At 45.0% G+C, this 27,574-nt stretch overlaps 1 protein-coding gene across 5 annotated transcripts in view; it reads left to right on the forward strand.

Annotated features, from left to right (window-relative positions):
• The window catches only part of MLLT3 (MLLT3 super elongation complex subunit), a 234,083-nt gene that overhangs the window by 155,368 nt on the left and 51,141 nt on the right, over positions 1-27,574 (forward strand). For all 5 annotated transcript variants that reach the window (XM_066604337.1, XM_066604336.1, XM_066604333.1 and 2 more), the window contains one exon: positions 2,609-3,211. In XM_066604337.1, coding sequence (XP_066460434.1) covers positions 2,609-3,211 — 603 coding nt within the window. The remainder of the gene's footprint in view (positions 1-2,608; positions 3,212-27,574) is intronic.

Genomic DNA, 27,574 nt, shown 5'->3' on the forward strand with positions numbered 1-27,574 from the left:
TTCTCGTCCGAGCAGTCTCTGGGGGGCGGCGGCGGGGGGGGGGGGGGAAAGTGAGAGGGATCTCTGCCCCCCGCTACCCCTCCTCCCCCCGCTGCCTCCCCCTCCTCGAGCCTGCTCGGACAAGAATACAGTTACTCGAGAAGAGCGATGCTTACTCGAGTAACTGCCTTATCCGAGCGTGCTCGCTCATATCTATTAAAGAGGTTGTCCGCATTGTTTGTTAAAATCCTGTTCCCCATGCAGTAACATAACTAAATGGCATATACTCACCTCTGCCCACCATATCATGTTTACAGGACGTAACTGGTTGCTGCAGCCAATGACAGAGCCCGGTGATCAATCGCTGAGCTCTGTCATTGGCTGCAGCAAGCGTTGATGTCCCCTTAGGCCTCCTGCACACGGTAGGTCCACATTCCAACAGCGGAAGTAACAGGCAGTTTTTGCTGCGGATTTGCGGTACAAACACCGACCGCGGATTCCACAGCAAATATCCAAATATCCGCCGGAGCCCTTAATCAGCAGGACTGCAGCCTATAAACAATTAACAGGAGTGGATGACTGAGCAGCAGCAGGGAGAGGCGAGTATATGCTGGGTAGTTATGTTACAGCATGGGGAACGGAGTTGTAGCATAAAATAACTCCTTTAATGCCACCTTGCAGGTTAACATTTGTTTGCACTAAAAAAAAAAAAAAAAAAAAAAAAGGTTGGTGTTTTTTTTACCCCCGTAATAGATGTATACTAAGAAATAACCAAATCTAGAACTGTAGAAGCGCCAGGTAACCGCTGCACCTAGAAGTTTGCTGACACCAACTGAGATCTAGAAGTTGTCAAAGTCTGGCTACAAGTTCAGACTGGCTCCTGGAATGGTGTCAGTGCTTGTAAAGGTGACAGTAACTGCTCAGCCTATATAATAATGCTGCGTGTCAGGAAGTTATTAGGCCGCAATGATATCCTGTTTGCTTGTGATTACTTGTAATCATCTCCCCTATGAAAACAGATCAGTTGTAGGACAAATTTAAAGTCCCCCTTAGTAACATTAATGTGGTGCTTACCAAATGTCTCCATTACTTGGACAGCCATACAGTATCTAAAATCCTCCTCTTTGGACATAGAAGAATAACTACAGCTCATGTCATTCCAGCAGTCTGTGTGGGAAGAGAAGAACACCGAACTGGAGTTCAAGAATCAGTGGTGTTTTAGTATTTAACATTGTTTGATTGTTCCCAGCAAGAGAAACTAAGTAATTTTGTAGATATACCTTTTAATGGCTAACAAAAATACATGATGTTAATGCGAGCTTTCAAAACTCTCAGGGTTCTTCCTCAGGCTAATGAAACAAATCTACAGACCTATTGATCTAAAAACATATACACGTGATCACGTGGGAGGGCACAAACATGGTGTGCTTAATTCGCACTTGAATGTGAGATCCCTTGTCACTGGACTAATTATTTACTGTTCTGCTCATCCCTCCCTGGTATTTATCAAAGTGCTATTAATCACAACATGTCTGTGGCCTCTTATCCTATTCTAGAATTCGTTTCAAGTGCAAAGTGTGAGAACAATCACTGACTAACATTGTACTAAACGTTTTTTAGTATTCAACATTGTAATGTACATAAAGTGTTTTTACATATAATTATAGCACTTTGTAAGGACAATATGGACTTATGCCCAATTTACACGCAACGAATATCGCTCACAATTCGTTCAAATGATAGCTTTTGAGCGATAATCGTTGCGTGTAAATGCTTTCATCTTTTACTCTTCAGCTGAACGATGATTTTTAGGTGAGCATAAAATCCATCGTTCAGAAGGAGAGAGATAGCAGGGACTGCACCCTGTGTTCTCCACAGGAGCAGCTGATTACATTATATTCTGCTGACAGCCCATGGCAGTCTGTGCAAAGACAATGCAGCTGAGTGCAAAGTCCAGACCACATGCTGGGATTTGCAATCAGCTGCTGGAAGCTGCACACAAATGAAGTTGATAAAGTGCTAATGAGCATTAGTGCCGATTTAGTACTTGATGTAAAATGATCGCTAGAACTGTCAATCTTTCAATCATTTGTAAATGAGCCTTTAGGATCCTTTTTAGACAAGCCAATAGAGGACAACACTAATATTACACATGGCACTTTATAGTTGAGGGCCTTGTTAAAGATTTTATACTTCTGGCTATAAATATTAGTATGATAAAAAATCTCAAGGCCTAAAAAAATATTATTTGAGGTGCAAACACACCAAACTTGCTGAAAATTGTGGTATGTCTGGGAAAAATACTCACCACTTGTAACCGAACCACTTCTTCTTCAGTATATTTTTTTTTTCTATTTTTCAAGATCAATGGGTAACAAATTGACCAGTTGATGTGCCAAGTAACCTGTTTGCATCAGCCTTGTAATTAGTTTTGTTTCTTTTCAGTCGGTTACCTTTTCCTTTCATCAGTTGCCCAATCCATTCTGACAGGTTTAAAAAAAATCGTTAACCTAGCTACCTTCTGTAAGGTGATGTTAGTCCTGCTTTATTCATAGACTAATGTAGACCATGCAAAAACACATCAGAGATGTACGAAATGTGAAATTAAATGTGATCATGTCTCTTTTAGGACCCAAATAAACCAGTCAGTGTGAACAGTAACAGCAACTCAATTAGCTTATCTAAACCACACAAATCTTCAAAGGAGCACAAGGAGAAATCGTCAAAAGACTCAAAAGAACATCGAAGTGCCTTCAAAGAACCATCCAGGGAACATACTAAATCTTCCAAAGAATCCTCCAAAAAACCCAAAGAAAACAAACCACTGAAAGATGAAAAAATTGTCCCTAAAATGGCCTTTAAGGAACCTAAACCCATGTCAAAGGAGCCCAGGTGCGAGAACAATAATATTCTTACGGTATCCAGTGGGCATCAACAGGAAAAGAAGGTCTCCAGCAAGAGGCCACCACATATGGACTCCGAGGACCCATTGACCAGGAAAAGGAGGAAAAGCAACTCTGAATCTTCTCTTAAAACTTTTTCTAATTCCTCACTACTTATTTTGTCCTCTTCGGAAAAAAAATCTTTAAAGGACAAATCTCAGCCTAAAACTGGGAAAGTAAAAATCGAAAGTGAAGTCATGGATAAGAAGAAGGTGTCGTTGCCCCCATTTGAAGACATTGTAGACCCAAATGATACGGATATGGAGGATAATATGTCATCTAAATCAGAGGTATTGTATCTACTTCATTTTACTGGCTGCATGTTTTCTGATGCTAGGATAATGAAATAATGACCACATGACCTAAAGGGCTTATCCAGGTATAAACTCTGTTTTTTAAATTGGAGCCAAATGAATAAAAGCATTAAAAAAAAGTACTTATCCGTCCTCAGCCCCACCCACTACAGCCTCGAAATCCTCCTGGTCTGCATTGACAGCGAAAATCAGGTGACCGCTGCCTGCCAATCAGAAGCTGCCGTGTGGCCATTCTGAATCCTGACATCATGCAACCTAGGATGTGAAGTCGTGGCCTCTGATTGGCAGGCAGTGGCCACCTGACTTCCACTGTCATCGACCTGAAGAATACCGAGGCTGCAGAAGATGGATCGCCGGGGTGAGGATCAGCATGTACCGTATTCTTTTATTTTTACTCATTCTGTTCTAATTTTAAAGACCAAATTTGTAAGCAGACAAGCCCTTTAATTGTGTTCTATCTTTGCAGATGTCATTGTTGCTTTGGGCCAGTGATAATGATACTATAGTTGTTTTTAGGTATGTTAGTCCTATGGCAGGTCAACGTGCTGACGAACTCTTGCTGCCCGCATACAGGCACACAATGACCTTATTTCTTTTGATTTAGAAGCCGACATATAAATTCTAAATAGCAATCTTTTTGACTGGTCCTTTGGAAGGAATTCCTTGTTGACTCAAGACTTTATACAATGCTTGTTTCCCTTGGGCTATGCTGCACAGACACATCTCATGTTCCTTGGCCGTCGGCTTAAAGAGGCTGGAGTTCATCCAGATTTTTTGAAGGGTTCGACTGGTTGTGCAAGCTTGGCGTACAGAATGGTCTTTGTAGCGACACATTTCCGGCGCCTCTCTTTAGCATTTTGTTTGCACTGTCTTGGAAGATTGGATGTTTGGTTAAGCTATCATTTATGGTTTTATTTGCTGGTGAAGACCTGTATTTAGCAAATGCTTGCCACATAACCATCATTTCCCTGCTGTCTTGTTAGAGTGAATCTGTCTGATTGAAAATGCTATATGCTTACCGGTCTGTAGGCTGTGGGCCCGTCGGGCCGGTCTGTAGGCTGTGGGCCCGTCGGGCCGGTCTGTAGGCTGTGGGCCCGTCGGGCCGGTCTGTAGGCTGTGGGCCCGTCGGGCCGGTCTGTAGGCTGTGGGCCCGTCGGGCCGGTCTGTAGGCTGTGGGCCCGTCGGGCCGGTCTGTAGGCTGTGGGCCCGTCGGGCCGGTCTGTAGGCTGTGGGCCCGTCGGGCCGGTCTGTAGGCTGTGGGCCCGTCGGGCCGGGCTGTAGGCTGTGGGCCCGTCGGGCCGGGCTGTGGGCCGGTCTGTAGGCTGTGGGCCCGTCGGGCCGGTCTGTAGGCTGTGGGCCCGTCGGGCCAGGCTGTGGGCCCGTCGGGCCGGTCTGTGGGCTGTGGGCCCGTCGGGCCGGTCTGTGGGCTGTGGGCCCGTCGGGCCGGTCTGTGGGCTGTGGGCCCGTCGGGCCGGTCTGTGGGCTGTGGGCCGGTCTGTGGGCTGTGGGCCCGTCGGGCCGGTCTGTGGGCCCGTCGGGCCGGTCTGTGGGCCCGTCGGGCCGGTCTGTGGGCCCGTCGGGCCGGTCTGTGGGCCCGTCGGGCCGGTCTGTGGGCCCGTCGGGCCGGTCTGTGGTCCGTGGGCCCGTCGGGCCGGTCTGTGGGCCGTGGGCCCGTCGGGCCGGTCTGTGGGCCGTGGGCCCGTCGGGCCGGTCTGTGGGCCGTGGGCCCGTCGGGCCGGTCTGTGGGCCGTGGGCCCGTCGGGCCGGGCTGTGGTCCGTGGGCCCGTCGGGCCGGGCTGTGGTCCGTGGGCCCGTCGGGCCGGGCTGTGGTCCGTGGGCCCGTCGGGCCGGGCTGTGGTCCGTGGGCCCGTCGGGCCGGGCTGTGGTCCGTGGGCCCGTCGGGCCGGGCTGTGGGCCCGTCGGTCCGGGCTGTGGGCTGTGGGCCCGTCGGGCCGGGCTGTGGGCCCGGCGGCCCCGTCTGTAGGCCCGTCTGTAGATGTTTATCTGTCCAGCTCTGGACGTCAGACTGGTGCAAAAATTGCACCAAAAACGCATCAGTTGCATTCGCCGCCAGCATGAAAACACTGGCTGAACACAAGCAATGAATGGGAACCCAGAGTAATAACATGAACAGATCATCGATGTATTCATTTGTATCCATCTGCAATTTGTCCAGAAATGTCTTCACCTTTCATGACTGAAAACCATCAGATTGAGCATTTCCAAACTTGGCTTCTTTCACTCCATTTTGACTGAAATTAATCTAGTTATAGAAAAGTTTATTTAGGAGCCAAATCTGTTATGCAATATGTTTTTAAAAACCCCGTTTTTTGCAGAGTTACCCACTGGTGCCCTATGACCGGTGCTCTATATAATTGGAGGGACGCTCGCAAGGGGTTTCCAGTTTTATGTAAAATTTAATCACAATAGAAATAAAAGTTCAATAACTCTTTTTTCATACAATTTTTTTTTAAATTTCTCCCCATTCTCTATATATCTTTCAATGAATGAGCACATTCTTAGTTCCTTTCCCCATCCTGTACATACTTGGTCCTGCACACAATTCTATCCAGTCTCTGGCCCAACAGCCCGGAGATCAGACTTCGGCTACTGCCCCGCCTTCACTGCCTGGCACTGTGTATTACACACGCATGATATGCAGTGAATAAAACCCATTGATTTCAGTGGGTTCTTTCACTAACGTGTATTTTTTCACGCAACATTGGAATGCGTGAAAAAATACGCGGCATGCCCTCTTTTGGTGCGTATTATGTGCCGCAATATACCATTGAAGTGACTGGGCCGGCGCAAATACACAGTAAATATATAGGAAACCTGCGTAATCCTGCAGCAGATACACGCTCCCTTCTGCATTACTTTTGTGCATGTGCAAATTCCAGTATATTTGCGCGCAGAAGCCGGTGACATACGTGGGCAAAAGCTCAGCGTATTTAGGTGACTGAAATACATCTGGGGAAGTTGAGCTGAACGTGCGTAACTGCTGTATATCATAACTAATGGTGGCGAAGAACGATGCGTTTGTAGCGGAAGGAGCAGATGACAGAATCACGCTGGGATTAGGAAGTCCTGTGGCTTACCCCATGATCTGCATCTGCAGCTTGTATGGCGCTGATCTCCAGGGCGGTCGTGGAAACGATCGCATTGTTCATAAACGTAAGCGCCCGTTCAGTAACATAGTATGTAAGGCTGAATGAAAACAATGTCCATCTAGTTCAGCCTGTTCACCCTCCTATGTTGTTGATCCAGAGGAAGGCAAAAACCCGAAAAGGCAGAATCCAATTAGCCCAATTCCTTCCCGACTCTCTAATGGCAATCAGACTGTTCCCTGGATCAACCCCTAATAGTTCCTACCTTCCTATATACCCGGATTAACAATTAACCTAAGATATATATCCTGTAATATCCTTCGTCTTCAGAAAGACATCAAGTCCCCTTTTAAACTCCTCTGTGGATTTTGCCATCACCACATCCTCAGGCAGAGGGTTCCGCAGTCTCACTGCTCTTACAGTAAAGAACCCTTTTCTGTGTTGGCGATGAAACCTGCTTTCTTCTAGACGTAGCGGATGTCCTCTTGTTACCGTCGCAGTCCTGGATATAAACAGATCATGGGAGAGATCCTTGTATCGTCCCCTCATGTATTTATACATGGTTATTTGATCGCCCCTTGGCTGTCTTTGTTTCTAGAGTAAATAATCCCAATTTGGATAGCCTCTCTGAGTATTCCAGTCCCGTCATTCCATGTATTAGTTTAGTTGCCCTTCTTTGAACCCCCTCCAGCACTGCAACATCTTTCCTAAGCACCGGTGACCAGAACTGTACACAGTAATCCATGTGGGGCCTGACTAGTGCCTTATATAGTGGGAGGATAATGTTCTGGGCCCTCGCCCCCTATGCATCTTTTAATGCACCCCAAGACTTTATTTGCCTTTGCAGCAGCTGACTGGCATTGGTTACTCCAGTTTAGTCTATAGTCCACTAGTACCCCCAGGTCTTTTCCCATCTCACTTTTCCCTAGCAGTACCCCATTTGGTGTATATTGGTGACATCAGTTTCTCCTTTCCATGTGCATAGTCTTACATTTATCAACATTGAACTTCATTTGCCATTTTTCTGCCCAAGCCCCCATCTTATCCAGGTCTGTTTGTAGCCGCACATTGTCCTCCGTTGCTTTGATTATATTGTATAATTTTGTGTCATCTGCAAATATTGATATTTTACAGTTCAGCCCCTCTATCAGGTCGTTGATGAATATATTGAACAGAATGGGGCCCAATACTGAACCCTGTGGCACCCCGCTAGCGCACAGTCAGAGTATGAGCCATTTATTATCACCCTCTGTTTTCTATCTCTGAGCCAGTTCTTTACCCAGATACACACATTTTCACCCAATCCAGGCTGTCTCATTATATATATCAGCCTATTATGTGGCACAGTGCCAAATGCTTTAGAGAGGTCCAGATATACAAGATCAATAGACTCTCCCAGGTCCAGCCTAGAGCTTACTTCATCGTAGAAGCTGATCAGATTGGTCTGATACGATCGACCCTTCATGAATCCGTGTTAGTGAGGAGTTAAACCGTTGTTCTCCTTGAGGTATTCTAGGATGGCGTCTCTCAGAAACCCCTTGAATATTTTTCCAGTTACTGAAGTGAGACTTACCGGCCTGTAGTTACCAGGCTCACTTTTGGACCCCATTTTATAAATTGAAACCATGTTGGCCATGCGCCAATCCAATGGTACAACACTGGTCTTGATAGTATCCATAAATATTAGATATAGCGGCCTAGCTATCTCATCACTTAGTGCCTTTAGTACCCTTGGGTGTATTCCATCTGGGCCTGGCGATTTATCGATTTTAATCTTCTCTAACCGGTTCCGCAATTCCTCCTGCGTTAGGTATGAGATATTTTATCAGGGGTTCATTTTGGTTCCCTGCATCTCATGTGGCAATTCCTTTTAGTTCATGAATACACTTGAAAAGAAAGTATTTAATAGGTTTGCCTTTTCTCCATAGCGTCTATCCCGTGTGACTGCTGAGGATGAGAAGGGGCAGCGAGTCTTATCTGGGCTGTTAGTAGGTAGTTCATGGAAGGTGATACATTGTTGCCACTTGTTTATAATGTTACTGTTTGTAAATAACTTTGTCAGTAGATTCTACTATTTTGTAGCCTTTACCATATTCCAGACCTGTTGTCTGCTACTGGGAGCGGTCCACCAACCTGTCCCATAGAGATGTGTAACTGCTAGTCTGCGCTCCTAGAAGTAGTCCGTTGTCCCTCACAGTAGTCCGGGCTGCAATTCCCAGGATGCAAATAACCAGAGCAAGGAGTATGGAGAGCTTTCCTCTCTAATGGCCCCTTTACATGAGCGTACACTCAACCTTGCAAGCCTTAGTGCAATGGATTTCCGCTATGAACAAAGCATATTTGCGCATGTACTTTAATTGTCACACATTCACATGTGACATGCCCCTGCCGGGATTTAAAAGGCTATTTAGTGGGATTTGCAGCAGTATCCGAACCGGTGCTCGGCCGGTGACCTCTGCGTACCTGTCCAGATTCCTATCTGCGCTGCGGATGTGCCAGATAATGCAGTGCCGTCGCTAGGCAACAACCCTGATCCTGCGGCATTTCCGCAATGCCACTGCGTAAGGGCCGCGGATCGGACGGCTTCCATGGACTTCGATGGAAGCCATCCACGCTATAAGCATGTTGTGATTTTTCCCTCCCAGTTTATTTCCGCTCATGGACAGGGAAAGGTGATTTTTCCATAGCGTGTCTATGGGCAGTATTTGCTGTGGAATCCGGAGGTGGATCCCCTCTGCAGATTACACAATGCAAATACGCCCGTGTGCGTTCGGCCTAAGCCTAATGACTTCCAGATGTTTGTTTTTCTATGGAATTGCGGAGTGTATTGTGCGTTTCCGTGTGTATTGAGTACGCATTTGCTCACCTCCCATAGACTTCTATGGAGACCCTCGGTGTGTAACTCCGCACAAAAATAGAGCATGCTGCGTTTTTTTCCCCTGCAGAATGAGCGCACAAAAGAGGGAAATGAGAACCCCCCCACCCAATATAAATGGGTTTTATTTGCATATTTTGCGCACATATAAACGTATATATTCATTTTTTCTAGAAAAATCATAGCTTTTATTTATCCATCAGCGTAGCGGTTTGGGGGCTTTCTCTCTGGGGCGAGTTTAGTTTTTCAGTGGTGCTATTTAATGTACTAAAAAAACCGTTAAAATTCTAAATGGAGAAAGAAAACCTCAAAAACACAATTCTGCCATCTTTGGGGGGAGTCTTTATTCTGTGGGTCAGTGCGATTACTAAGATACTAAATGTATAGAGTTTGTTTCTTTTTGCTTTGCTACTTTTAAAAAAATTATATTTTTCCAAAGAGATTTTATTTTCTGCCGCCATAGTCTGACGCCCAGAACTTTGTTTTTCCATCTGCCTAGTTAGGATCGGCTTTGCCAGACATTTTGCAGTCTTTTATTGGTACCATTTTGGAGAGCATAAGGTTTTTTGATCGCTTTTCATTACATTTTTTTCCTTGGGAACTAGGAGAGCCAAAAAAGTGCAGTCCTGCCGTTATGGTTACCGTGTGGGATAGATGATGCGTTTCTTTGTTGGATCAGACTTTTACAGAAGCAGCAATACCAAATATCTTTGTTTTATTATTTATTATAAATATGGGAAAAGGGGGTTTTGAAGCTTTTTTTTTTTTTTTTTCTTTTTCTTTTAAAACCGTTCCCCTAGGAGTCTTGAACTTGCAATGATTTGATCGTTCCTGCAGTATAATGTAATGTTATAGAATTACATTCTACCGCCATCTGAGGCAAGGCTTCATAGGCAATCTGCAAGAGAAGGCCTCCATATGCCATGGAAACCACACCATGATCCCATTGTGGGGAAAATGGGGGTTGCAGGACCCTTGAACTCTAATCAGGGGATTAAAATGCTGCTGTTGGAATTGCTGGCATTTAAAGGGTTAACAGCTGCCATCAATGTGAGTACTAATTGTGGCTGTTGCAGGTGGGTGCTAGCTGTCAGACAGCCGGCACCCGCATTGTATGGAGCGCGATTAACCCCCAGCCCATATTTCATGCACAAAGTTTTCCATAGCTGATAAGCAGGATGACAAGCTGTGTGCTGTCCATGGTGCTGAATTCTCCACGGGGGAACTAGAGATTACATTGTTTTCTGTTGGCAGCCCTTGGCTGAACAATGGAGCTAATGACAGAGCTCAGACCTCCTTCTGAGTTCTATAACCCCTCAATCTTTTGAAAGAGATCTGTGTGTGTAAATGGACCTTTGTAAATAATACTAATGTCCGCAGCCACAAATATACTTGTGTGTTTTGTTACTGAAACTACCAATAAAAATCATTGAAAAATACGCAATTTGTTTCCGCGAGTGTGAAAGAAAAAACTACTTTACATACCTTTTCAAAGCATGCCATTTGCTGCGGATGATGATCGCAGCGTCCGCAGTTAGTCTGATCGTGTGAAGCCGGCCTCAGGCTGCTTTTACACGGAGCGACGGATGACTTGAACAGGCGAATGTTGCCGGCGTTCGCTCATTCACTCATGCAGCCTGTTTATACAGGCAGATGAATCATTCCAAACTTCGTCCACATATCATTCGTCCGTTCCCCTTGACTGAACCAATGGGTGTAAGCGACTAAACGGTCGCTGTTCAACGCAGCGCCATGTCAACGAGCAGGTGATGATTTTTATGTCTGCATGAATTGAACAACCAATGAAAAGCAAACGAATTCTCGTTCATCCATCACCGCGTTCACACTGAAGGGTAGCGTTCAAATTCGCACGATCCAGCGGTTTTCTGAACAGTTTGTAGACGGGCCCTCATATTCATCACTTACTAGCTTCTTCATTTTGGAAAACTCGGCGACTTAGATGGTGCGTTTAAAATGAAGTGTATGAAAACGCGTCAGCGCACAGTTGTATACGGTTTGCACGTACGCTGGCATACTTTGTCCCTTATTTACAAAGCAAAATCAAAGCGTCCCCCTCCAGTGTACATCCCCATATGGTTTGAGCTCAGCGCCTCGCCCTCGGGTTGTACTGGATGTTATCCACCGTTTTCATCTTTTTATACAGTTTTCCTAATGAATTGGCTACTATTGCTACTGTTGCAGTCGAAGCCTCTTCATTCTCGTAGCCTTCATATGACGAGCCATCCGTTAGCAGAATGTAGCGATGTGTTGTAGCGGAGTGTTCTGCCCCTCGGAGTAGCATGTATCATGCTAGATTAACAGTTTGGCTTGCGGGGTCCCAGCGGGGCTCTTCAGGCGTCGCCACTGAAAGTTCACCACTTGACTGACGTTGTGCGGCCCTCATCGGACTCACTTCCACAATGTAACATCATTGTGGCGGCGGCTGATTCATGACTTTCCCTTAATATCATGACAGTCATCTAATGTCTGCAATTTCCTGACATTGCTTCTTTTGTGGAGATCAGCTAAGAACAGAATATGCCCCGGGGACGCCCAATTATGCGGCTGTTCCAGCAGCCCTTGGATCTTGGTGAACCCCCCCCTCTTCTCTAGTTGCTCTCTTGGGTTGTAGAACGGAGCTGGAAGCCTTTATGCTGGAAGCCGGCGTGACTCTTACCTCTAGGACTAGTTAGAATGGTGGGAGGTGAGCCTAGAAGGATTTCTGCAATGTATCAATGAGCACTAAATAAGCTGTATGATACAATGTTACCACTAGGGATCTTTTATGTCTTTTCCAGAAGATACAACATGCGTGCTTTGTAATAAATGAGAGTATGAAAAAAAAAATAACACGACTGAACCTAAACAATGCCTGTAGCTTTTATTTCATTTATATATGCAGAGAATGAGGCAACTTCTATGAACGCCTATTTCTGCTAACATTGGGGTCTACAGAAGATGGGATGCAAATAGTTAATTTTTTCAGTGCTCAGTTGCTGATTTTTATTTTGTCTTTCTGTTTCAGTAAACAAATTATTATCCAAGATGACCAGTGTTTATACAGGTGTATGTTTATACCAGTTTATGTGTGTGTGTGTGTGTGTGTGTGTGTGTGTATGTATGTATGTATGTATGTATGTATGTGTGTATGTGTGTGTGTATGTATGTATGTATATATATATATATATATATATATATATATATATATATATATATATATATATATATATATATATATTAGTGTGTGTGTATATATTATTGTCTTTCTTTCTCACAGCCTCCTCGGGAGCAAAATAGGTTTTTTTGTCTGCAAGGAGGGGCTAGATGCACAGGGTATTAGTGTATCTTGACGCCACCAGGAAATCCTGGTGGAGACAAGATAGACAGGAGGGGGACACCCCCCTTCCCCTACCTGATAGGCTGCTGAGCTTGTTAAGCAGAAGGTCCTGGCAGCCCACAAAAGTCTCACTGCAAAATCCAAAATGTGCAGCCCCATGTGCAAGGGAAGGGGAGAGTGCTGTGTGAAGCAGGGATTGCACAGCCCCGTGGGGCACCGTTACCGGCAGGCATCGGTGTGTGGAGCAATGATTGCATAGCTGGACACTGAGGAAGCGACCTGGGCGCTGAGTTCCACTGATGAAGAGTAACGTGGAGGCTGTGGGGGAAGCCTTTAGGAGTGCTGGGTCACAGTGAGGGGGACGGGGGAGGTTGTGGGGGAAGGCTGCAGTGTGTGCTTAGATTTTACACTAGCCGCCTGCTTTAGGGTGAGGGTTACTTGTCTGGTTAGGCTTATATTATAATCTTCAAATTATACCATTTTACAGCCGTCAGGGTAAACCTGCAGGTAAACATAAAATTGATGTACACGCTCCTAGCACCTTCCATCTTTGACCCAATCGGGAGCCAGAGGTGTGACTGGGGCGTTCCTCCTGTCAAACCCCTAGCTTCCGGTGGCATCAAGATACACTAATACCAATGCACAGAGTAGCACCTTAAAAGGAGGAGAACAATACTCCTCCTTTCTATCTTCAGAGCAATTTGGGCTCTGATTGGAGGCGCAGCAGCTGGTTCTCTATTCTTGTACTGCCACCCAGCAGAGGAGATGATAGGAAGCTCTGTGCCAGTAGCTGAGCAACTTTATTTTCTGACAGCTAAAGTCTCTATTGGAAGGGGGAAATCAGAGTAGTTCCTGTTTAATGTAAGGCGCATGTACCCATAAGTATACACAATACTACACTGCAATACCTCTGTAGTGCAGCATATTCCAGCATGTTCAGACCCTTTACAGGTACTCAGCAGAAAAATAAAGTGGGGAAAAAAATATACAAGTGACAAAAAAATAAACCTTTTCTTGCATACAAAAAAACCTATTTGGTACCGCCACATCTATACAATAAAATGGACAGGTTTTATATCCTGAATGGGGAACACTGTAAGGAAAAAAAATGGAGACAAAAGGCAGATTTATGTTCATTTTGCTTTCCAAAAAAAACTATTTAAAAGATAAGTATCTCCCCCCTCAAAATGGTACCAATGAATACTACAACTCGTGATGCAAAAAAACAAGTTGTTCCACGGTAACAATGATGGAAAAAAAGGTTTGAATACGGGAACGCCAAAAATAAATTATTTTCCAAAAAGACGTATTTTATATATACACGATTTTGCAGAAAAAGCTATTGTCGTTTATATCACCCGAGAAATGCCATTAAAAACAGCATTAGCTCCCATCCCCTCCAATTAATAAGCTATTTTTGAGCGCTGTCTGCTCTATTTTACAGTGATTAACCGTGATCAGAATGATGGGGTGCATTAAAACCCGCTGCTGGAGGCAGGAACTTGTGTCCAATCGCTGCGTTTTACCCGACGGCATGTGTGAGAGTGGCCTTAAAGGGTTAAATGAGCCAGGCATTACTAACTAACTGAGGATTGCTCTTTTTTAGTGTTAGAGCTGTTCCATACAGGACAGAATTGATCTGCAATACGCAGCAGATTTTGCTGCTATGGAAATCTTCACATCCACATGTCTCCCTGCGGATTGTGCTGCGGAAATAAGCCGATTTCAATTCTGCATCAAAATCCGCACATTAGGCAATTTGCTACCAATTCCATCCTCTGTGAAAGAGCCCCAATAAACCAGTTCTTGATCAACATGATAAAACTCCTCATTAGAAGGTGACACCTGTTAGACTCGCACAGCGTAAGAATGTGCCTGGGAATCCAGAACAGCAGCTTTTTTGCAAAAATGTAAGAAAAAATTACTATTGTGGATTTTGTAAGGTTTCCACTACAGAATTTTCCTGCAGAGTTCGGTGCAGAATTTCATGTAGCATTATAGTCTGTGATGAAGTTCAGCATCCAAAACCCACAACCGGCGTGGAAATACCGCAGGAAGGATCTCCACAGTGGGAAAAACATCTGCTGCAGAAACATTTTCCAGACTTCTTTGGAATTCTTTATTTCCCTATAGGAATACATGGTGTAAATATATATCCACTACGGAAATTCTGCCACTTGTAACGCCTATTCACCCAAAGGTGACCATACACTTCCCACGCTGGCATGCATTGTCCCAGGGAAGGCTGTATATGGCCAACTTATAGGAAGATTGTCAGGTGTCTTGGCAGTGGTGATCATAGGCATTTCACTACAGTATGTGACCGTGAACATACAGGTCCAGTATAGGGAGGAAGGGACCGTGTAATAATACTGGGGGGTTATATGCTAGTTTTGAGGGAAAATACCACCCCCCACATGGTTCAGGTAGCCGGCTCAAGGTTGACTCCGCCTTCCATCCTTCTGAGGTTGGTAAAATGAACACCCAGCTTGCTGGGGGGTAATAAATAAATTACGCTGCGGAATAAGTTTGGGCTATAAGAATAACAAGTCCCTTCCAACTTATCTATCAGGCTCATATTTTACTGACTCAATAGGGATAGCTGGCACCCCAAAAAATTCCCAATTCTCTAAGAATACATTTAGGAGACCTTTTTGACCGTGTGGGTTTTGCGATGCATTTGTTGGCCACATAAAAATAACGGGTGTGCAAAAACCTCAAATATCTGCTGAAGTGGAGGGGCAGCGTTAGACTCCCTAAAAGAGGGGGAAAGAACTAAGAGTGTCAAAGGTAGCATGAACTCTACATACGGCCCTGCGGACGGCTCTGTAGAACAAGGATACGGCAGCCAAGGAGAGTTTACAGTATTTCCCATTAATGGAATGCCCTTTTAGTTTAATCCTTCATGTTGAGCTGCACTACTCCTGTGGAGACCTTGGTTGGTCAGTCATTGGAGAACTTGGGTGGTTGTCGCAGAATTCCTATCAGTGGCCAAGTGGACAATGAAGTAAATGCAATTCTCTCAGGAACAGCGGGTCTCCCATTAGGAATGTCCGGACTCTATTGTGTGGCTAGCAGTTTAGACTTCTTGGTTACTAATTACTTCTGAAACCAAACTCTTAGGGCTGGAAAGAGCAGAAGCAGTTTGGCTCAGATTAGGCAGAACATCTTGCTGGTGCACAGAATTGATTTACGAGTCATCTGTGCATGGTAAGCCCCATTTACACGTAATGATTATCCCTCCAAATTGGTTCAAACAACCGAAAATGAGCAATAATCGTTACATGTAAACGTGGGCATCGTGCACTTTTCGTCTTAATGATGCTGTGTTCTCCACGAGAGGCGGGGGATGGCATTGTAACCAGCCGACAGCCCTGATGAGAGCAATGCTGCTGTGCGCACAGCTGGGTGTGTTATTAGTCACACCCTGGGCTTGGCAAACAGCTCCTGGAGGCTCTTTTACATGCAAATGAAGATGATAAAGTGTTAATGGCAATTAGTGGCCATTAACATTTTATGCAAAAAGATCACTAAAACTTTCAATCGTTTGACAGATTATCTTTGCATGTTAATGGGCCTTAAGGGTTTCAAAATATAACAGTTTTCTGGCACAAATTACACCAGAAACATGTCTTGCATCCTTTACACCACGTTTATTATGCATTTTAGCCGCTTTCAGATGCTTTTTTCCCGTCTTGTCCCAATAAGAGATGTGACCAAAATTGCTCCAAATTTGACAAAAGTTTTGGACTATGCAAAGCCAACTAATAGTTGATCTAAATTAGACTAGAAAGTATTAAAATTTGGCAGATTTATCATTGAGCAGAGCCCCTATTATAAATATGGTGCATTTTAAAACGGTCTTAGATACAGCTGAGCGCTGTCTCCGATTGGTCACAGCGCTTAGCCAATCAGGGGCACTGCTTTCAGGAGGCAGGGATTTTTAAATTCCCGGCCAGAAGAAATGATTCAGAAGAGTACTGGGAAGAAGACACGTCGGGGCCCTGACAGTGCCGCTAGGTGATGTTTTTTTTTTTTAGCAGCTAGGGATGATTTTCGGGGTAGGGCTTATATTTCAAGCCCTTCCCCGAAAACCATAGCTGCTGCAGGGGTTGCCTTCATCCCATTGCCTTCAATGGGACGGCAGCAGCGCCGGCCCCGTTGAAAGCAGCGAGATAGCATTGTGGTCCTCTGCCTCAGCTGTGGCATAAGATTCTTTCATCACTTCTGCAGTCTCCTCATCACTGAACACTGTTACAGCACAGGGATTAACGGAACCCTCCGGGAGTCCCCTCATCCCCGCGGGGACTAAAGGGTTAACAGCAGGACATTTAAAAGTGCTTCTGGCCAGTAGGGCATGTACAGGTGAAATGCATGCTATATATTTCACCTGTTTGCCGTCATTGGGTATCATTATCATGGTACTTATGTGAAGAGGATTGTATGATCACAGGGGCACGACCCCTCCTGACACATGTGGGGGGATAAGCTGGTATGATATGGTTGGGCACCAAGCTGACTGTTGTCTGGGTGCTGCTGGATATCCAAACAGTTTATGGGGGAAAATCAAGTTTGGCGTGACACATTTCTCTATGAAGCATCCGGGCACCTCCGAGCGCCCAGACAGAAATGTATGCCAGGCCTGACTTGGCGTACATTTCTGGCATAATTTACACCAGTTTCTGAGGTAAAATATACATAAATCTGTTGGTCCAGGGGGGCCACTTCACCTCCCGACAAGCCCTGCCCTGCCCACTTTTTGGAAAGGTGGTGAAGCTGGCGCAGAAAGAAGAGTTGTAAACTTTTTGTGCAAGTGGGGCTTGGGGAAAAATTAGCATCTTTTCTACGCTAGGGCAGCGGTGCACAACTTTTTCTGGTCTGAGGGCCACATTGCCATACTGAACCATTTTCAAGGGTGTTCCCATCTGAGACATTTATCATATTTCCTAAGTGTATGTCATAATCGAAGTACGTTCCACTTCCAGGACTCCCACCTATTGTGAGAATGGGGGTCACCTTCCCCCCAATCAGGACTCCATAGAGGAGGAGACCATGTACATGGATCTCTCCATTGTAGATGATTGATGTCGGGGTAACGGCCTGGAATGTCGTAAGTCCTATAGACTACAATGGAGAGAGCTGCATGTATATGCTCATTTCTGGAGTGCCCAGAGGGTCAAGAGACTTTATTGTCCTAGTGACACGTGAGGCATGAACCTGTTCCGAGCCGCTCTGCTACAAGGAGCGCTGCTGGAGGGAAGGAGATGAATAGCATTAATAGAAGGTCTAGTATCCAGTAGCAGACTATATTAGGAGAGCTTCTGAGCATGTGCAAGCACCACAGAAATGATGATTTTATAAGCAGGTTAATTAGTATATGGAGGTAGAAATTCATGACTTGGGATGTTCAATGCCTTTTTTTTTTGTATAGAAGTGTTATTAACATGGCTGGTTGTCACAGATAAGGAATGTGTTCTCGGCCGCCTCTGTTCCTTCACGGTCGTCTGTCCAATTCCAGTCCAGCTGAGGTGCTGAATAATCCAGGACTGTTTGCTGTGGAGTGGAGACACGATGCCTGACTGCGGCTGCTAAGCACTTCATCCCCGGGGACCGGGCTCTGCTTAATTGAGCTGTTTTGTTCACATATTATACTTTTCCAAATCTTGTTCTGTGTTATTAATCAGGTTCACTTACAATTACGTTTGGGCGGGCCGTCAGGTATGATGATGTTTAAGGCGGTATCCATACGGGGGGGTTTTGCAGTATTTTTTTCGACATTTCCTATAAGGTTTCCTACGAGGCCAGATGTTACTTTAAAGTCTATAGGGGGAAAAAATATATATATATGTGGATATATATATATTTTTACTTTTGATTTACTCCAAAAAGACGGACTTTCAGCCTTACTAGACATATTTCAAAATAGTCTAGAAAAGGGGGGAGGTTTGGGGGCAGTGAGGTTTAGCTCAATTTTAGCAAATGAGACCTTGTAAAAAGTTTCTCTTTGGAGCGCCCTCCCTGCAGCAGGTGGGGGGTACACAGTGTAGCAACATCTTTAGACATGTTTAAAGATGCAACAAATGTATCGACCTCGTGTGGCAATGCGATACATGTGGCACTGGAGAGGGGAACAAAAGCCTGGCAGGAAAGGGGCATCAAAAAATTCCTCTGACAAATTTCACCTAAGATTGCCCGCAGCGTAATGCGGCTCCGACCCCAGCTGGCAACCTAGTGCACCTTTTGCCTTCTGTACTGTGGATTCCCGCCGTCCGTCATGCGCAGTACAGGTTTTTAATTTTTTTTATATTTGTTTGATGATGCGGGTACCTGCAGCCCATCCGCAATGTCAATTACGGATGGGCTGTGGGTCAGACGGCTTCCATTGACTTCCGCACAGAAATAGAACATGCTATGATTTTAAATCCGCTCGCAGAAATAGCAATCGCTGTCTGATTATCTCATCATTCTACTTTTTTCAATGGGTGCAGAGTACCGCAATTGAAAATCCAGTCGTGTGCAGTCGGCCTAAAGGTTTTTTTTTCCATTCTTTTTTTAAACAAGTTTTTAAAAATGCAGTAAAAAAAGTATGTAACTTCATCGTAGAGTTGAAGGTCGAATGAATTTGACATTAATTAAGTTAAGTTACAGCATTTCATTACAGTGACACTTTGATAGATAACATTAGCGCTAATTGTAGATAACTTAGTATCCTGCTGTTGGGGCTGATACATGTATGATGCTGGGTTCGGGTCAGGGACCCGCGATCAGACGGGAACACCCTTCCGAATTCAGTGCGTAAAACGGACGCAACATAGGACCACGTGGTTAACCCCTTATACAACACATACCACGCCTCTAATACAGGGAACTGCTGTAGAAACAAGTAAGAATATATTATACCACACTGGGAAAGCCTTTCAGGATACCCAGAACTGGGACCAGCTCTCTGCTAATGCAGTAGTTGAGAATTAATTGAAATTACCACCCTATTACTAATTGCTCTAATTAAAGCGAGTGCTTCAAGAACTTTGGCGCGGCATTTTCCTGGCATATAGTATTTTGCTGTTCTGACTTCCCCGGTACTTTGACTTTCTCACTTCTTAGAAGTCCAATTCTTCTAGAGTGATCAGACTGGGTGTAAAATTTGCAGAGATTTCACCGTCTGCTTTTCCAGCATTGAAGAAGGTTAAAATTTCATTTTGTAATACTTTTAAAAAAGTTAAATAAAGATTTTAAAACAAAAAAAAAATTCATTTTCTTCACTAGTTGACCCCTGAAACCTGATGTTTCTTGAAGTGCGCGTACTATAAGGTGTGCTAAAGTTAATAGAATAGAACACATTTAAAAATAATGTTCTTTAACTATTGACTAAATGATGAAAATTGAAAAGAATTACTTTTATTACCAAAGATCAGTGTAAGATTTTGAAAATGAACATTCTGAAAGTGGACTATATTCTGCATCTGCCATCCTTTAGACGTACGTTTCGTGCGCTCCTCATGTTCTAGACACATTCTGCCCATAGCTGGTTTACGTTAGCAGCTTTCAGCTTGTATAGCCTTTTAGTTACATTCACTTCCTAAAAATAGATGTAACTGTAATTCGAATCGTATGGGATCCATTCCGGAATAATCAGAGTTCCATTTCTCACTAAACTGGATTACCCCCTTGGAAGAGGACTTGCATGGCTATTAGACACAGCCCAGAAAGAATTGCTTGGTGTTGGAAGGTACTCAGCAATGTTTAAGGCTCTGTTCACATCTGCGCCATTGGAGCGTCCGATGCAGGAGGGCATGAGATTCCAAAGGAAAAGGATCTGCATGCCGGATGCTAGGCAGGATGACAGAAATCCAGCAGCGCTGTTATGGTCAATGGGTCTGTTTGGTGTCGTTCAGTTCTGTCATAGAACGGAACCACTCGGCCAGGGAAGACCTTGTGAAGCAACTGGTAGGGTAAACAAATGTTGGCACAGAGTTTTCATAATCTCCAGTTAAACTTTTCTATGTTTGTAGCAGACCATAATGATCTGTATTTGTTTCACAGTGGCCTCAATTTCCCCAAATCAGTCATTCAGAAAAAAAACCTATAGGCACCACTTTTTATTTCTAGTTCTCTGCATTCTGATGCCTACATGTTCTGCTTAAAGGGGTAGTCCAAGAATTATTGTTGTCAGGTGTTCACAGACTAGGTAACCAATGTCTGATCGCTGGGAGTCCCACTGATGGGATGCTTCTTCATTCAGCTCCATACAAATCTCAGACATGGCCAATGGCTGGGCTCTACTTCTTTTCAGCAGTTCAATAGGGCTGAGTGGAGCAATGATCCTCTTGGCAACCACTCCATTCAAGCTTCCCCTTCGCTACTGGGTATGAGGGTTCGATGAGGAGGAGAGGTGGACACAGAACCCCATTTTACTGATCTGGAGACCTGTGGATCGCTGATGCATTTAAAGGGGTTGTCCCGCGGCCAAAACGAACACACCCCAGTCCCCCATGTTAAGCAAGCATCACAAACTACCCATGTAAATCGGCTTTTTAGAGCGTTTCTACTCACCATGAAGCTGTTTCATGAAGTTATAAAAATCTTCCAAGATGGCTGCCGTCATTTCCCATGGTGCACTGCTGGTCTTCTCCCATGGTGCACTGTGGGTCTTCTCCCATGGTGCACCGTAGATGTTCTTCTCCAGTCTGAGCTCCACTGCCGATTACAGCCACCTCATTGGCTGATCGGCACCATGTGACAGGGGCGGAGCTACGCGATGACGCGGAGAAGGGGGAGGAGCCAGGACACAGCTCGTGAGCCCGGACGCTCCAGAAGAGGATTACTCTCTGCGCAAGCGCGACTGTTGCGGCGACCAGAGGATGTTTGATCGTCGCCATGGAGACAGGGACGCCAGCATCGGGAGGGGGTAAGTATATAACTTCTGTATGGCCAATATTTAATGCACGATGTATATTACAAAGTGCATTAATATGGCCATACAGAAGTGTATAACCCCACTTGCTGTAATTTTGGAAATGCTCTATTAACTTAGCCCAGGACTGGCAGACCTCTTCCATAACTGCTTCTGGCTTCATAAGTGCAGCCTCACTGTCCGCCCCAAGGCCTTCCTTGAATTGTGTGACCATTCATAGTCACAATGAACCTATTTGCTGTTCTCTTTCCATTCTCTTTCTGCTCTGCTTTTTTGTTACTTTCCTAAAACATGAAAGTTGCTCTTTATGTACACAAAGAGCAATTTACATATGGCAGGCAATAGCTTTTTCACTTGGCTGTAGATGAATGCACAAGAAACCTTTGGAAACACTTGGTGGTCTTGTAAAACTTTCAGAACCTTGAGACATAAATGCCTCCTATTTCAGCAGGGCAAACAGATGGAATAAGATTCTGCCTGATAACGTTTTCTCTTATAACCGTAAGACCGCAGTGTTGTCATGAATGAAAGTGGCCATTTGCTCAGAAGATTCAGATTCTGTTGACCACCTGACGGCCAAATTGAATGGCGACCACTCTCTACTGAGCTTCATAGAATCCTAGAATGATAGTTGGAAGGGACCTCCAGGGTCATCGGGTCCAACCCCCCCTCCAGCCTCCTGGAGCTCTCTGTGGCGTTATATATTGTAGATCACTAAATTCTCATTGATATGCTCCGCTCTATTGGTCATAAGGATACTACGCTTTCATGGCTCTCCTCCTACCTCTTTGACCACTCGTTCACTGTATCCTATGCCGGCTCGACTTCTTCTCCTTTTCCCTTTTGCTGTTGGTTCCTCAGGATTTGGTCCTTGGTCCTCTCCTCTTTTCCATCTACACGGCCCCTATAGGGCAAACTCTCGGTAGATTTTGGTTTCAATACCATCTTTATGCTGACTATACCTAATTACATACTACCTCCCATAACCTTACCCTTCCACGTCTACAAAACGCCATTGATTCTGTCCGCTGTTTCTAACAAGAGAGATAACTCTCAGAAACGGAACTTCTTGTGTTTCTGCCATCGCCAACTGACCTAAACCTGGTATCTCCATCTCAGTCTACCTATATAACTCCTCGGCAGCACACCCGCTATCTTCAGGTTATACTTGAATCTGACCTTTCCTTCACTCTCCATATTACGTGACTTGCCCTTTCCTCACTGCAAAAACAGCAAAAACTCTTACTGTCACCCTTATCCACTCTTGACGTGATTATTGCAACTCCCTACTGATCAGTCTTAACCTCACTAAACTTTTCCTTCACCCATCCATCCTGAATGCAGCAGCCAGGCTCCTCTTTCTGTCCAATCACTACACTGATGCCTCCACCCTATGCCAGTCACTGCACTGATGCCTCCACCCTATGCCAGTCGCTGCACTGATGCCTCCACCCTATGCCAGTCGCTGCACTGATGCCTCCACCCTATGCCACTGGCTGCTCGTCAAATATAGAATACCATTTAAACTCGTTATTCTCATCCATAAAGCTCTCCACAGTGCTGCACCGCTCTCCATCTATTCCCTCATCTGTCTACTGGCCAACCTGTGCTCTCCATTTTTCTTGAAATTAAATTCCTCTCATCTGGACCTCACAATCCCGCCTCCAAGATTTTTCCAGAGCTGCACCAGTTTGCTGGAACGCGCTTTCCAAGAGAATTAATGCTCAATGCCCACAGCTTTAAGTGAGCCCTAAAAAGATCTTTTTAAGGGTGCCTGTCATATTCCCTAAACTAAACTCTTCTCCATCTAGCCTGCCTCTAACCTCTCCCTGGGAAAGCTGAGCCCCTTCTTCCCACTGCGTCCCCCCACACCCCACTGTACCTATCTGTTCACAAACAGGGCTGGTGACCCAGCTTTATCTATGTATAGCATCCTATGTGTATACTTCCTTACAATCTGTAACCTCTTGTGAGCCGGGCGGCACCCCTGTTGTTCTTGATGTGCATTGGTTTATGACTGGATGTTATAACTTATTTTTTTTGTACGTTTTCCCCAATTTGTAAAGCGTTGCGGAATATGTTGGCGCTATATACTGTAATTAAATATTATTTATGTTGAAAGGCCATTTACCTGGACAGAAAAAAATATAATGTAGAATATATACCTTACAAACCAGCTATTTACTAGATCTTGTTCTTTGATGTTGCGCACTTTATGGATAATTTGTGGGGTAGAATTCCGTAAGGAGGTGTTATTCCCGACGCTTATAAACCGTCCGCGTATTATTGTAGCTTAATCTCCTCTCTGCAGTTGTGTTCTCAGGGGAAGAAGGGAAATCTAGATTTTCACTTCTCTAAGAGACTTCCATTTATTTTGGCGGCTTTCTCTACAGAGTAGATAAAATTCTGCAAGTAAAACCTCACCGTGCCGGCCAAACCAAACAGCCCTGGGAGCGGTGCAGTGCGATCCATCCCTGCCAGGCCCGGTGGCACTATTACTGTTAGGGACAATTAAAATGAACAGGAAACCAGTGATAAAATCATTTAATGGCCCGTCCTTCACAGCGACGGCCACATTGTGACAGGCTCATGATATCAGGCATGTTGGAGGGTCTTGTATGCTGTGCCTTGCATGTAGATGATGATGTGCCAGGAGAGCCCATTGTGAGCGGTGCCGCAGGTTGCTCATGCAGTGCTCCTCTTCAGTGTGGTTTTCGGGTAAATACCAGGCACTGCATGCAGCCACCTTCCTGTTCAGACTCCGGTTATGGTAGTTCTTGGCACCTACCAGAATAATTAAAGGGCAGCAAAAGTTCAGTTATCAAGAAGTTGGTTTCTACCTTTCTGTTGAATTTATAATTCTCTGTCTTGTTTTTTTTAGTTCATTTTATTAATGCGTTTAATTAGCCACAGTGTCTCGCATGGAGCTGATGTTGGCTGTCAGTTGGTGCGTCCTTCCTCTCTTAGGTCTCTCTGCAAGCCAGTCACAATTAGAGACTGGCTTCATTATACAAGTGCAGGCACCCATGCTTCCCTATAAGCGGCTTGAATTTGCGTGTGCCACATGCGGATTCTGCAAATCAAATTCTCCTGTGGACATTGGGCCACACTGTGAAGCATGGTGGAGGCAGCATCCTGGTTTGGGGCTGCTCCAGGGCCTAAACACCTTGTGATCAGTGAAGGACAATGAATTCTAACATGTCTCTGGATGGATGTATACGTCCTGGCTGCGTGGTGTTTAAGACAACAGGATATTAACTTACGTCCTGCGACTGATAGACAACCTCCCACTGCACAAGTGGGGATCAGTGAGAACTACTGTTAACTCCTTACATGCTGTGATCAATGGGATTGTAACATGTAAAGGGTTCACAGAGGAAGAGCACTCCTGTGACGTCATCAGCCCGCTGCAATGTAGTCAAAGAGGGACGATGGGTCTGATGTGGCATGTGATTTCTAGCAATAGGGATAATATATTGCAGTACAGATGTACATAGTGATCATTGCATCACAGATTCAAGTCCCATATAGGGACATTAAAATGTGTGTGGGGAAAAATTAGTATTAAAAAAAACATTTTGGACCGTTTTCCCCCATAAAAAAACAAACAAAAAAAAACAGTTTTTTTATTGCCAAGTCCGTAACAACCTGTGCAATAAAGCAAAGGTAGCGGACTGCAGGCCTCGTTCCCAAACCCAATGGCATGAGAGATTACCTATCCGATGTCTCCACTTGGAGCTACTTGTCTTCTGCAGCAGATGCTGGGCTCCTCTGGCTCTGGTTTTGAAGGGAGGTTCCTTTCTCTACCGCATGGGTTCCTTCTATAGTTATGGGAGAACCCTTCAGTGGTGATATACTCCCTGTGTTGTTACATCTGGACTAGAGGTTTGTCATATGGGACCTTCTGTTTTATCTGGTGCTTCAATCAATAGGTGGAATTAGTGGGTGCACTAATCTGGGCAACGCCTGGTATTACCGCTGATTGGAGAAGGGGAGCTGGGTGAAAAAATGAGCACTTCCAGAGAGGATCTCCAGTCAGTCCACGGCAGAATTACCATGACTAAGGGATTAAATTCTGCCTTTGCCTTAACCCACTGGCGTAACTATAGGGGATGCGGTTGCACCCGGGCCCAGGAGCCTTAGGGGCCCATAAGGCCTCTCTTCTCCATATAAGGATCCCAGTACTATGAATAAAGCATTATAGTTAGGGGCCCCGTTGCAGGTTTTGCATTGGGGCCTGGAAGCTTCAAGTTACGCCTCTGCGTTAACCCTACAAGACTGACAAATTGTAGGGGATGGCTGTATGTGCGCTCAATACCCAAACCCAGAACCCGTGTGACCTTTGATCAGAGCTGACAGCTTCTGAGCTTGACTTATGGCTGATAGCCTTCTGGGTTTTAAGTCTTTGTGCCTAATAGTCTGTGTTTTGGCCTATATATTTTTGGGCTTTGCTTAATAGTCTTTGTATCCTGCCTATAAGCCTTTTGGGCTTTGCCTGATAGCCTTTGTGCTCTATCCTCGGTGTTTTGCTTATAGCCCTTGTGCTTTACCCATAGACTTTGTGTTTTATCTATGGGTTATTCCTAGAGATGAGCGAGTATACTCTCTAAGGCACATTACTCTAGCGAGTAGTGCCTTAGACGAGTATCTCCCCGCTCGTCTCTAAAGATTCGGGGGCTGGCGCGGGTGATAGGTGAGTTGCAGCGGGGAGCGGGGGGGAGAGAGGGAGAGAGATCTCCCCTCCGTTCCTCCCCGCCGGCCCCCGAATCTTTAGAGACGAGCGGGGAGATACTCGGCTAAGGCACTACTCACTCGAGTAATGTGCCTTAGTGGGTATACTCGCTCATCTCTAGTCATTCCAGTACAAATTACCCAAGGGGTAACCCCCGACCATCCTCAATTTTTTTACAAAACTTTGCACATTTGTTCCTTACTAGAATATATACGAATCTCAATTTTCAGACCATGGGGTCAAGAAATGCGGGAGGTTCAATTTTCTGAAGGTGACAGAGAACCATAACTTTGATAATTCATATCTCGGAGACTATTGGGCATAGGAAGATGTACGAGCTGTCATGCTCTTTATACCATTTTCCTGACACTGTAATTGTAATACAATTTTTAAAATTTTCAACAAAAATGTCACTTTTTGGGGGGAACTGAGCCACTCCAGAGCGCAGAAAATGTTTTTCATACATTGAGGTTTCTTACCACTAAATTTCAGGAAGGCGTTCTTTGTAGTTTTTGAGAAGCAAATTGACCTCCTTCTGACAATGAAATACTACAGAATTCTACTGACAGCTGATAAATAAATATGGTGCGATGTAAAATGTTTAAGATTTGTGTATTCTGTAGATAACTTATTTTCTGTCTTTAACAAGACTTATTCTGGCTGAAAAATGTGTTTAAGTGCCCTGCTCCTTATAATCTGAGTGGTCCCCTTGCACTTCCCTGTCTGTTCCATGTCGACCCAATCTGATAACGCGGCTCCTCCTTCCTGGACACCCCCACACCCAGCAGCCCAGCCGAGTTTTCACTTTGAAGAACCCTTGAGCGGCTGATCCTACCCTACTTAAGCTATAGGTACTGCATAGACGTCTCTCCATCTTTCTTCGTACTCCTCTGTTCCCTCACTCAGTCTACTGAATCGTATCTACATCCCCAACACACAGGAAATCTGCAACAGTGAGATGAGGCTGAACCTATAGATGGATCATGGAAGTCAGGGAAGGAAGCCATGCTGTTTAATAATGTATAGTTGTTGGCGCGGAGGCATTACTGAGGAGGAGGTTAAGCACTGAGAGATGATGTACAAGTGAATTGAGAGTAAGTGGACAGAGGACATCCCTGCTACAATGTATCAGTAATGCAGGCTTCCAGTGTCACAGTGAACTCTCGGTGCACAGAGATGGCAGGAGGGGACATACAAGTGTGCAGGAAGATATATACCAGTTTGTGGTCCTCCAGCACCACGGAAGTTTAAGAACGAGCATTTACTAGAACATCTGGCTAAAAACATAGGATTGCCATCCAAAGAGAAAAACCATGTGGACACTTGACCAGTATTAGAGTACTACATAGGGATCATTCAGACAGGTGTTCTGGT

The sequence above is a fragment of the Eleutherodactylus coqui genome, chromosome 5, assembly GCF_035609145.1.
Source record: "Eleutherodactylus coqui strain aEleCoq1 chromosome 5, aEleCoq1.hap1, whole genome shotgun sequence".
Lineage (NCBI taxonomy): Eukaryota > Metazoa > Chordata > Amphibia > Anura > Eleutherodactylidae > Eleutherodactylus > Eleutherodactylus coqui.